At 34.6% G+C, this 12,238-nt stretch overlaps 1 protein-coding gene across 4 annotated transcripts in view; it reads right to left on the bottom strand.

Annotated features, from left to right (window-relative positions):
• The window catches only part of LOC149078535 (chromatin remodeling protein domino-like), a 152,094-nt gene that overhangs the window by 59,123 nt on the left and 80,733 nt on the right, over positions 1-12,238 (bottom strand). For 3 of the 4 annotated variants that reach the window (XM_089240641.1, XM_089240643.1, XM_089240642.1), the window contains exons 19-23: positions 5,350-5,532; positions 3,416-3,692; positions 2,557-2,832; positions 831-1,004; positions 610-740 (exon numbers count right to left, since the gene is read on the bottom strand). In XM_089240641.1, coding sequence (XP_089096767.1) covers positions 610-740; positions 831-1,004; positions 2,557-2,832; positions 3,416-3,692; positions 5,350-5,532 — 1,041 coding nt within the window. The remainder of the gene's footprint in view (positions 1-609; positions 741-830; positions 1,005-2,556; positions 2,833-3,415; positions 3,693-5,349; positions 5,533-12,238) is intronic. The other variant, XM_089240644.1, reaches the window with a different exon arrangement.

Below are 12,238 nucleotides of genomic sequence, written 5' to 3'. Positions count from 1 at the left end.
CCGTTCACCATAACTCGTTGCGACCTATCTCTTAACCATGATTCTATCCAATTCAGCAAGTTGCCCCCAATTCCAATCTCGTGTAAACGCTTCAAGAATTTACCATGTTGGACACGATCGAATGCATTCTAGAAATCAAGGTAAACATCATCTATATTTTTGCCATTACCCAAAACCTTCGTCACGTGATCATAGAAGCAAAGTTAGTTAGTTAGTTACACATGACTTTTCCTTCCTATGGATGCAACTGCCCGTCTGAATACTTATTTGCAGACAGAATTTTTCAAATGAAGGAAATATATAAGGCTTTTCAAGTGAAAACAGAATTTTTCTTGATTGTGCAGCACAAGTAAAAAGCGTGTTTGTAATTTTACATGTAAAAACTTTATACTTCGAATATTTTATAACAGGGTACACACTTAGGCACTTCAATGAAGCAATTTCTTCATATTTTCCACAGTGCAATGAATAAAGCCCTTAGTTGGATATTGTGCTTTAAAATTATAAGTTCAACTGTATTCAAATTTGCAACAGAGATGTATTTGCAAATATCAAGTCAAAGGAAACAAAGGAAAAAATAATGAGTGGAAAATTAAACCTAAAACTTACCATATAAAAAGGACCATGTTCTTTTTTCTCCAGAACACGAGACGTAGCTGATACATCAATTTTAGGTTTCGCTGGTGATCTTGCCGAGGAATTGACCAGCGGGCGCGTTTTGACGGTAGGAACTATTTGTGCTGTAGAAAGAAGAATCAACATCAAATTAATTCATATATATAAAAGGCATCTGCTAATATAATAGCAGGAAGAAAAAAGATCCTTCTTACCAGTTGCTGAAGAATTTACATTCAGAGGAGCCACTCTACCAATCGGCTTATTAGAAGTCTGTTGAACAGCTGTGGCTAAGCTAGAAACTGAATTTACACTAGGTGACCTAGTAAATGCAGAAATGACTGGAGGAATCGCAGATGTTTGTGGTTGCCTTTGCATTTGTGGCAAAACTAGAGAAAGTAAAATTTGTTTATGGGTAATCACATTTTTGAAATTGTGATGAATAAAGAAACACAAAATATGGCATTCATAAACTAAAACTTTTTGTACATTGTAATTACATTCAGTTAATTTAATGTGGTTACCCATTAGGAAATTCATGTTTGTTTTTTTTTTTAAATTCTTCAATCAGTGTCCTCCCTCTTGACAATGATGGCACCTATGTGTCTCAATAAATGCAGTTAGTCCGAAAGACAGTTTCGATCAAAGAACTTTTCTTTCTTCACTTTGTTCCTCCGCTGTACATTGAACCTTAGTGTTTTAGAACTTACCAACGTTCTATCTTTTCTGTGATTATCTTAAGTGAATTTTAAGGGCAGATAAAAAGCCAACTTCTTACTTTGTGTGAGAAAGCTGCCTTTTATTCATCAATTATAGAATCTTCAGAAACAAAAATATTTTTTCTGGTTTTCTTCTCCCCCCCCCCAAATGCAAACAATAACTACAATTTTTTTTAAAGAATAAGGGATTTTTCATTCTGAAGGAAAACGAGGAACGGAATGTAACTAATTTTTTAATCAGATTATCTGTTACTATAAGCCTACTTATTTTTTTTCTGAAGGAAAATATGAATCAATGTGCTCAAATAGGTATATTACTTCTTTAAATATGAAAATATGGTAATAAACAAAAGTGGATCTATAATCTGGAATCACCTAGGTCCAGAGTCAAAATTTGGAAGGTCCTACTGTAAATAAAATTCAATATCCCATATTCGACTGAAAACAAGGGAAAAAAATTCAGCACATTTGTTCCACTAGTTATTGCAAAAGATTTACAAGTTGGTTTCATAGTATCAAATGGCAAAGCAACATTTTACTCAAGTCAAAATATTAAGCATCAAATTTGCATGTCACACTAAATTGAATAGAGCATTTGTAACTAAAATACACAATACAAAAAAAAAAAAAAAAAATCAAAAAATTAAAATTGTAGTACAATAGTATGTACCGAATAGTAATTATACATGGGATGAATCTTTCAATCGCCCTGTATTATCAAAATAGAAGCCATCTATATCGATATACTCGTTTCTTTTAACAGGATGGGATAGCACCTAGATAATTGTTCAAGGGTGATATTGCAGGAAGATTGAAGTTAATGATGAACAGCATTTAATCACTTTCATCAAAGCAATGATTGCAGAGAATTAATGTAAATCAAGTACCTAATGGCACATAACCATGCACACTTTATCATGCATTTATGACAACATAGCATTCTTTATGAAGTCTGGAATGTTGCACTTAGTAGATATGTTCTGAAAATAGTAGTTCACATACTTCCTCTACTGAAGATACATAGTAAGAACACTACGGACAGAACTTAGTTCAGCAAATATCCATACTTGCAGATGGCATGATCCCCCCGTCAACACTTCTACCTTGATAATACGGATGCATGAAACTTATTTTCAAGTACCCAATATATTAATAAAAGAAATAATGAGAAATGGCTATCAATTTGGAGGTCTACGTCTAAGTATCAAACAAATCTATTTACCAGTTGCAATATTTTGGGATGTAACTGAAACATTTGGCACTGAATTAGAAATGGAATTTTGGACAGCAGGACTATATGCTACTGCAGTCGACACTGATGATACATCAGCAGATGTTGAAGAAACATTAGCAGGAACAGAAGGTGTTATTATCAGGTGCTGACCACTGGAAGTTTGAACTAAACGCCCAACACCAAGAGGCATCCTAGCTCCAGGAGACAGCTGAACTGCAAATGGTTGAGATGCAACCATTGGAGTCAGTTGTGCAATTGGAGGCCCTGTCAAGATATAATTTTTTTTTTAACATGAACTCCATAGAGAAGGGATATATCAAAGGAAATTCAACAAATATAACATTTGCAAGATTACTGTAAATATGGCACTGATCATGCATTTGAGTGGTGTGTGCATACACACAAAAAATTCACTACTGTCCAAAAAAAGTGGAATGATATTTAATAATACACAAAATGAATTTCATGAGAGAGAATGATAGAGACACTATAGTACTCTTCCCACATAAAATACTAATAAGTATGAAATTGAAAAGCTAAATTCAATTCCAATCTACTATTTATACCTTGACTGAATGCTAAAAATTTCCAAGTGTGGGCTTATACAGTTTGCTTCAATATTTGATTACAATTAAAATTCATGAATTATAATTTCATAACATTTTTTTCTAGCAGATAAAATCCGCTTTTTCCTCTTTTTTTTAGAGACTTTATTCACTACGAAGACACTAATGAACCACAAAAAATCCCCCTTCTTCAAATTCTTTTAATGAAATAAAAGAAATCATTAACTAAAGCTTAACATCATAACATAAAATCAATGATGATTATTAAATAAACAAAGTACCTTGAGATGGCTGTTGAACTACTTGCAAGGTATATTCAGGAGTAGTTTGTCCTACCACTTGCTGTCCGGCTGTTATTGTAGGCACTGGATTCCCCATTCTCTGTCGGACAGCAGATGCTGGGTGCTGTTGATTTGCAACTGCCATATACCTCTGATTGCTTGGAATAGCTGTGTTTGGTGTCATGATGCCACGCGAGATAGCATGACTTGCTTGAGCATGGGAAGGTGAAGTAAACTGCCTTAAATAATGAGAGTTCAGCCCTCCTCCTCCAAGGTTCTGGTGATAACGTGAATAGGGGAAAGAAAAATCATTAGAATTGAAAACTGATTGAAGTAAATTACTGCTTCATTTCGTCTTTCTATTATAAAGTGACAAAGTAATATCATGAAAAAAAATTTCAGAATATTTCTATATTACGATAGATTTTGATATGATAATGTGGGATATTTCATAGAAAGAATTATATGGAAAATCATATGCAAAAAATTAAACTCTTTAGAAGCATTGGACTAAATAAAACGAGTTGTTCAAAATCTCATTCATCTGTGTAGGTCCAACTTAGTAGATTTCAGCTGATTTTTTTATACACTAATGCCATTGGAATCCACAATAACTATCTTTAAAATCTGGACATTTTTGTTTTTACTTAGTTAAACTTTAGAGGAATGTATACTCTAGAAATACAAAGCATGCAGCTACAAAATGCAAATGCTTTCAACAAGTGATTTCACGAGAACAAATAGTATGTTTCCACTCGCATGCATTCTTCACATGACTGGACTCATCCTTTGATACACAAGGCCATTTGTAGCCATCTAGGGCAGGATTTTCAATTAGTGAAATCAAGGAACGCCCCCCCCCCATGCCACACCCGCTTGTTACACTTTCACACATGGGCCAACTTTCAGAATCAAATCAGGAGATTCTCTGAGGAATTAGCTCTGATAAAATAATAAAAAAAGAGCCCCCTCCTCAAGTCCTCCATATGCCTCTGAGTAGAATATATAGTAATGTAAAACATATTTTACCTCTCGTCTTGAGAAAACTTTTGATATGAACAGAGACCATCAGAATTCATCAACTTTCAGATAAGAGGCAACTGTGTGTATTTTGTTTTCAACTTTAATGTTATTTGCAAAGTCTAATTTTATTTTCAATACAACTGTATCATAACAGCTTTCATGTCATGTGGTCAGCATACAACAGTGACCACTTAGAGCTCTCATAGATCACCGTAGCTGCCATAATCTACGACAACTGCAGTAGCTTTCACTAATGTAATGCAGAATCCAGACTGGGCGTATGTTGTCACGCCAACCAAAAATTTGGGGAGTTGGCAGGTCTGCTTTCACAATAAATATATGGTGTTATTTGAGATCAAATCTTCTAGGGCGCTTTCTATAGAATAGGCATTATTTCTCTTATGTTTGTATGTCCAAAAGTGGATGCTGTTCGTAAATCAATGTTTAGAGGTTAGCCTCAATGTTTATCCAACGAGAGGCATTCTGTTCCATGAAAATGAAACTGTTATAGGAGATTTCACTGTACATCAATTTCTCTTTGAGAGAGCTTGTCAGCCATTTCATATTGAATGAATGATTAAGCAAAAAGAAAAACAACTTTTAAAAAAGGGATCCTAGAGTTGGGTGTTATCAGTGCTCACGTTCGTTCAGTGCTAGATTCTTAGCATAAACATTAACGGCCTGGACATTCTTATGTCCAAGCTCTTTAACTGCTCTAGGGAGCCGTGAATAAGCTTTGATTAGGAGAAGAAGCACCATGGGTGGAAAAGGTTTAAGAACCCCTTTCTTAATATGTTGTTATTGTGTGTGCAATCTCCTACAAAGATGTAGGCTATTAAGAGAGGTCTACTGCAACATAACATTCATTAAGGAATTAGATTATATAAATTTTTACCATGCAGCAAACCAACCTGCATTCCAGAGACAGTAATTTTGATTTTCCCTGCGGGCAGTGTCATTGGATCAGCAGAATTATCTATAACCTCAATCATATGAGGCTGCAGTTGAAAACTTTTCATGCGATGAGAACCAAATGCAGTGATATACAATTCAGTATCAGCTAATAGAAAATTCATCGATTGCAAATCAATGTGCTGAAAGAAAATACACATATTTAAAAAAATATATACAATAATTTTACACTCATGTTATTCAACTTGCAAAAAGAATATATGCTCCTCGCCCTACATTAAACACAATGAAGTAAACCACTTTGCTGTTTTTCATTTTGCATGAGGCACCAGGAAAGTTTTAGAATTTGAAAATTAACGAAAATGAAAATAAGTTTTAGTTTCGACAAAAATGACAGCTTTTTAAAACATAATGAAAACAGATGATTTTTGCTATGATCTATTGTTTTTTGGCAGTGAAATTTAAGACCAGAAGATGTTGGGTGTGGACAAAACTGAAGTATTGTGCAAATTTTTGGCTATAACGTCTCATTTGGATCAAGTGCAGATAATTATTTGGCAGGAATGTCTCATCTTAGAAAACCGGTTTTTACATCATTTGCAGATGATAGAGGTAACTTCAACAACTGATTGAAATTTTCAACTGAGAATTCATTACCGACTGGGAAATGACTTCTTGACCCCTTTCACAATTCACTGAAAATAACATTGCTGCTGTGTAGAAAATACTAAACAACAATAGGTATTTGACATACAGGGACTGTAACTACGATTTTTGCCGCCCTCACAATTTTAAAATTCATAAATTTTGTAACAGTGTTTAGTGTTTTGCTCCCACCTAAAACTCACCCCCCCCCCACCCCGTTTATGGCTCTGAAGGAAGGTGGAGTTGTTTTCATAAGCTATACACAGAGTAAAGCCTCTGTTTCGCAGACACCAGCAGGGACAAAAAATTCACCATAAAAGAAAGGGGCGACCATTAATCATCGTTTTGAAATGCATACTTTTATCATATAAGGAAAAATATTTTATTTGGCTGTAAAAGAGGAGTGGCTGCATCTGAAAGGTGTCCGTTAAGAGGGGTTTTACTGTACTATTCTGCAAGACCATCTCCATGTGAAAAAGTTTGTTATGAGTGCTTCATCTTATCTCAGAATAAAAACAGCAATGCAGAAAAAAATGAAGGGAAAAAAATTCTGAAGAGTTTCAAAAATAGTATCTCACAAAATGATTAACTGACGAATCGAAAATTCATTTTGTGAGTACCCAGATCAAAATTAATTTAAAAAATTCCACATTTACTCAATATTTACAAGATGAGAATACTCAAGTACGAGAACTATTTCCTTTATATAGTTACCAGTAAAACATAAAATTATAGAATCTATAACAAAATTTAATCATCGTGGTAATTATTACAGAGCAAAGAACAAACAAAGCAAGCATGTAATTAAGCTTTTCATATACGGTATGTTTATAAATTTATTTTAATTTGGTGTATGGTATTCGTACTCAAACTGGGAGTATGTTTTCCAACATAGCCCTAAACTTGTACTCCTAACCCCACCAATATTTGCCATTTCCTAATACAGGTCTTGACGAATCCTGAATGTCAAGTAGCCATGGAGACTAAAAAATTGGTATTGGGCCAGGGTTGTCAAATTTGCTTCCCGGGTAGATACCCATTTTCCCCCGGGCTGGGGTTTTTAGGCTAAAAAACAAAAATTAATTGCATTACTTCCAATTTTTAGGCTAAAAACCCAGTTTTTTTGGGGGAAATTGTTTGTTTTCAAAGAAAATGTCTTGCTTTCAGGTTAAAATTTTATTTTGAAGTTAGTTTACGCATTCCAAAAATTGCTGCATATCCTTCTTTTATGTAAGCATTTAGATAAGAGATTCACATATATGTTACAAAAAACTGCAAACACTCCTTATCATGGTGCACTACTTATTTTGCTGTATTGCTGTTGGTGGTGCATTGCTCATTGTGTTGCATTGCCAATAGTGGTGCATTATGTTTTGTGCTGTATTTCTCATTGTGATGCACTGCATATAGTGGTGCATTAATTATTGTGCTGCATTGCCAATCGTGGTGTATCACCTATGTATTGTGACGAATCGAGTATTATGCTGTATTTATGATGGCAGTGTATTGCTTAACGAAATCAGAGTGAGAATGGGCAATTGAATGACTATTTTGCAAGCATTAGCAGTGCCTGAGGAATATTTTGCTTTATAATTGAAGATGTGATGAGTAGTTAGGTCCATTGGAAGAGTTGGGAGGGGAGGTTGGATGCCAAAGATGTTAGGTCCCAGGTCCTAGTATAAATAAATTGAAACCTCTGTGACGAATTAAACCAATGTATGTAAACTAATTTTCATTCAAAAAATATTCACGTTTCCATTAATTTTTTTATACATGTACATCAGACTTCCATAACTGAAATATCAAGAGACAAAAATAACATTAGCTCATAATGAAAAAAAATAAAACTTTGTGGGATTCTTGAATTGAACATTGACAACGAACACCTTCAAGTGAAATGGAAAAAAAGGTATAGTTTTTCTCAGAAAATAAGACCTAACTAGAAAATATAAGCCTTAGCTTGATTTTTCAAGATGCTGATAATATAAGCCTGACCCTGAAAATTGGCCTGTTAAAATCATCAGCCAAATGAAGGTATTCAGTAGATCTGTTGCTATACATGACAGATTGTCTTGCATAAAGTGATATTAATATACAATAATGTTATTGGCATTTGTATTTAATGATAATTCAAGTTATTCTGTAGTTTTAAGTCCCCAAAAATGGCTAAGTTGGACAAGTGAAAACACCTCCAGAGTAATGAATCCTCAGAATGACTGCTATCTCGTTTTCTTAACTAGATCATCTTAATTATTACTGCTCCTTTAAAAATATTTCAAATTTAATTTAATAAAGCACGGGATATTCTTGTAAGGAATTCAAGGAAAAGAGAAGCATGCGACTTTAGCTCCTGAAAGTTTGGGTTTGATTTTTTAAAAAAACAGAACATTATGGTTACATAGCTAAAAATTTATTTTTGACGGATCAGGACACTCTTGGATACATTTTCTTTGCAGTTTGAAAAATTTGGAGAAAAAAATTCAGTTACCATCCTGATTTCTCAGAATTTTCATTATCCAAATTCATTCATTTTACCACAATCAATCTTCTTGCTACAGTTCTGCATACAACTCAAGGTGCAGATACACTTATGCAGAAGTGGGTATGTTCGTGTGCGAACAATTATTCCCTTATTTGTATGGTCAATTTTATTAATTAATTCCATAGAGTTTAACATCCAAAAAAATTTATATTTAAACATGATATAAGATGTACACATAAAGGATGTACATATATTTTTAAGTTACATATTTTGAAGTTGTGGAAAAGGAAATTTATGGAACAGATGCAATATGGTCTGCCACAACTTTGACTACTTTTTTCTCGCGATAACTCGCCAAGACCGTCATAATGGGGCTCTGGGTTGCCATATTTTTTAACATCTTTTCAGTTTTCGCTGGGTGATACTAGATGGCGCTGACTTTGCCGAACAGGATTTTTCTTTTGTTCACTGCGTTTTTAAAAAATTCAAAACAGCCGTTGTTCCATTTCCAGCGCGTCTCTCTCTTGGATTATTATTCCTCCCTTCTGTAGCTCAAGTCATTTGGATTATTATCTGGTCAGGTTGTATCATACCGTTTGATTAATTTGTTTTATTTCTTATTCATCCATTGCCATGCCTTCTGTCTTATCGGTTTATTATTGAAAATGAACCTACAGAATTTTTCATGCCCGAACCCGTTTATTATTTAAAAAAAGGGTCCCAGTTTTAGTTTTAATGCATGGATCTGTTTATTATTAAAAAAATGGTTTAGATGTAATTTTTTTTTACTGATATTTTTTTCTATATTTATGCTTGGTGATTTCTATTATGTTTTGCACAAAGAAAATTTTTTTTCTCGGCGTCCGTAGTATCTGCCGGCCTTGGCGACTCGCCGCCAAGGCCGGCAGACATGTTCAGCGCCAAGTGGCGACGGACCATACGACAGCTGTTCCAAATTTATAACAGGAAAGTTATTGACAAGGATATACAGTAACACTTCCATTCACGAGATACTTGAGGTTTAAGTTATATCGAGAGACGAAGACATTCTCAGGGAGTTCGATTTTAACCTTCATAACAAAGGGTTGTCAGTTTCACACATTAGCGTAGAGTTGTTCTGTATTAATGTAGAATAAAGGAAGTTTCCATATTCTCCACTCTGTATACACCACACCAACCGCCAGAAATTCATATTTTCTCCCATTTTGCCCAAAAAACCCACCCGGGTTGTAAGTGAACAATTATTCCCTTATTGTATGGTCAATTTCATTAATCAAATGCATAGTTTAACATGCACCAAAAATTTATATTTAGGCATAATGTAAGATGTACACATAAAGGATGTACATGCATGTTTAAGTTACATAGTTTAAGGTTGTGGAAAAAGGAAATTCAATTTTCCCCCAAAAAACCCGGGATTTCTCCCTAAAAAACATGGGGTTTTTTTTTAGAAAAACCCACCCGGGCTGGGTTTTCTTTAAAATTTTGGCAGCACTTTAAAATTTTGGCAGTAAATAAAATAGTGTTTTTATATACATATATGCAGTGGCATACACAAGATCACTTTTTACTTCAAAAAACCGTGTTATCTAAGCACAGAAGAAGGGGGTGTCCCCCTTCCACAAGCTACAAAATGCATAGATTTCCTCTAAAAGAAATAATTATTTCAATTTTTAAATAAAAAAATTAAGAACTTCTTGATATTTATATTTTTACACATTTTTACAATATCAACAAATGAAAAGCTAACATATGGTATTGCAGATTTTACGTGTATAGGGACTTTTACCATAGAACATTCGCAGTCAGCCGAGGGATGGTCACAGAACAGTGCTAAATATTCTGCTTTGGGGCCCACAGCAAGAAGTTACAAGGGTTAAGGTGCATTCTGTCAAAATGGGTCTTCAGCAGCTGCTTTGCTGGTATTGCAATGTGCATCTTCATAGAAGTTCTATCCACACACTGATGCTGTGGAAATGCCGAAATGATGTGGTTGCACAAAATAGATTATACTGCTGGCCAAGTACAACATCATCTACTTGCACATTTCACACTTTTTTCTTTTGCAAAAGAAACTTCCGTTGCTTCAGGAGTATCCATGCAAATTTTCAAGTCATTCTGATCAGTACTTATTGTATAGTTTTGGAATCAAATCTTAAATTATAATCACCCCGTATATAGCTGATTATTTTTCATGAATCTGTTACTACTATACAGTAGAACCTTGATTAACTGGGCTTAACAGTGTGTGTGAAAGTATAAAAAAACAACTATTGAATATTAAGACTGGGAGATATACAGTAGGAGATGTGCTACTTCTTATGGGAAAGAAAATGAAAATGTATGTGAGGTAATGTAACTACTAGTACACTAGTCTTTGTCCTTTAAGGACAGCTGGTGTCTTTATTGGATTATAGGACCACCTGCCCCTAGCATGATGGTGTCACTACTGTGGCTGCTTCTTTGTGAAGGGAAAAAGAAATCCTGTGAGATGATGCACCACTACATTTAGATGTGAGATGATGCACCACTACATTTAGATGTGAGATGATGCACCACTACATTTAGATGTGAGATGATGCACCACTACATTTAGATGTGAGATGATGCACCACTACATTTAGATGTGAGATGATGCACCACTACATTTAGATGTGAGATGACGCACCACTACATTTAGATGTGTGATGCAATCCTTAATCATGAATTTGCTTAAGATAGAGCATTAAAATGTAGCCAAAGGTTAGAAAATGTGGTAAGAATGGGAAATTTTGGCTTATGTATGTAACTTTAAATAACTTAGATACTTTATATGAAAAATATATATATATTCAGGCTATGAGACTTTTTGAAAAAACCACTTATACCGTCACAGGGGTGGGAAGTGAGTAAGTCCATTTCGGAGCAGCATTGGAGCAGCAAAATCCGGGATTTGGAGCAGTTTTGGAGCAGCAAATTCAGGATTTGGAGCAGCAAATTCGGGATTTGGAGCAGCAAAATATGGGATTCGGAGCAGATATTTATAAATTGGAGCAGTGAAATTAACAAGAATATTTTCGTTAACCCTCAACCCTTTTCAAAATAAAATTGCACTGTCATTTGTTATGAAACATCTTTTCGTCAGCTTGATTTTTGTTTTTGGTGTTTTAGGCTTTTGACACCTTGTTTGAAAGAGCGGCTGTCATAAAATTTTTTGCACCCGTCTATTTAAGATGATTTTTGCTTACTGAGGGCACTATTTGCTGACTTGAACAGCAGCACTTCAAATGAGATAAAAAGAATTTCGCTCTTCTCGTAAAGAAACGTTTCGTGGCTAGCAGGAACAAAAATTTTTTGGCGTCCTTTCTCCAAAATTCCGGGCATACTGAAGCAAAATTCGCTATTTGGCGCAGAAAAATGTGAAAATAAGCTATTGGAGCAGGATGGCGCAAGATATTAGTTTTGGCGCAGTGCGGCGCAATTGGCGCAGAGTTCCCACCCCTGCATCAGAATGTACCCCAAGAATATAAAATGTGGTAAAAATAAAAAATTTTGGCTAATAATGAACCAATATGATATTTTTCTATGAAAAAAATTGATATTTAGGCAACTTTTATTTGATTTTTTGAAAAAAACCAACATGGATTTTTTGAAAAAGCACTTGGTTTAAACCAAACAACCCTGCCACTGGCCTAGAATTTATTATTTATTGAGCTCCCCCAGTAGTCCGAGTTCTATTCAGGACTGTCTCAACATCATGGGACCCCTAGGAAAAGTGATGC

The sequence above is a fragment of the Pholcus phalangioides genome, unplaced genomic scaffold (genome assembly GCF_987345545.1).
Source record: "Pholcus phalangioides strain wild (caught in Gottingen) unplaced genomic scaffold, Ppha-v1.0 ptg000013l_1, whole genome shotgun sequence".
Taxonomy (NCBI): Eukaryota; Metazoa; Arthropoda; class Arachnida; order Araneae; family Pholcidae; genus Pholcus; species Pholcus phalangioides.
The sequence above is the reverse complement of the archived record's forward strand: the minus strand, read 5'-3'. Positions and strand labels throughout refer to the sequence as shown.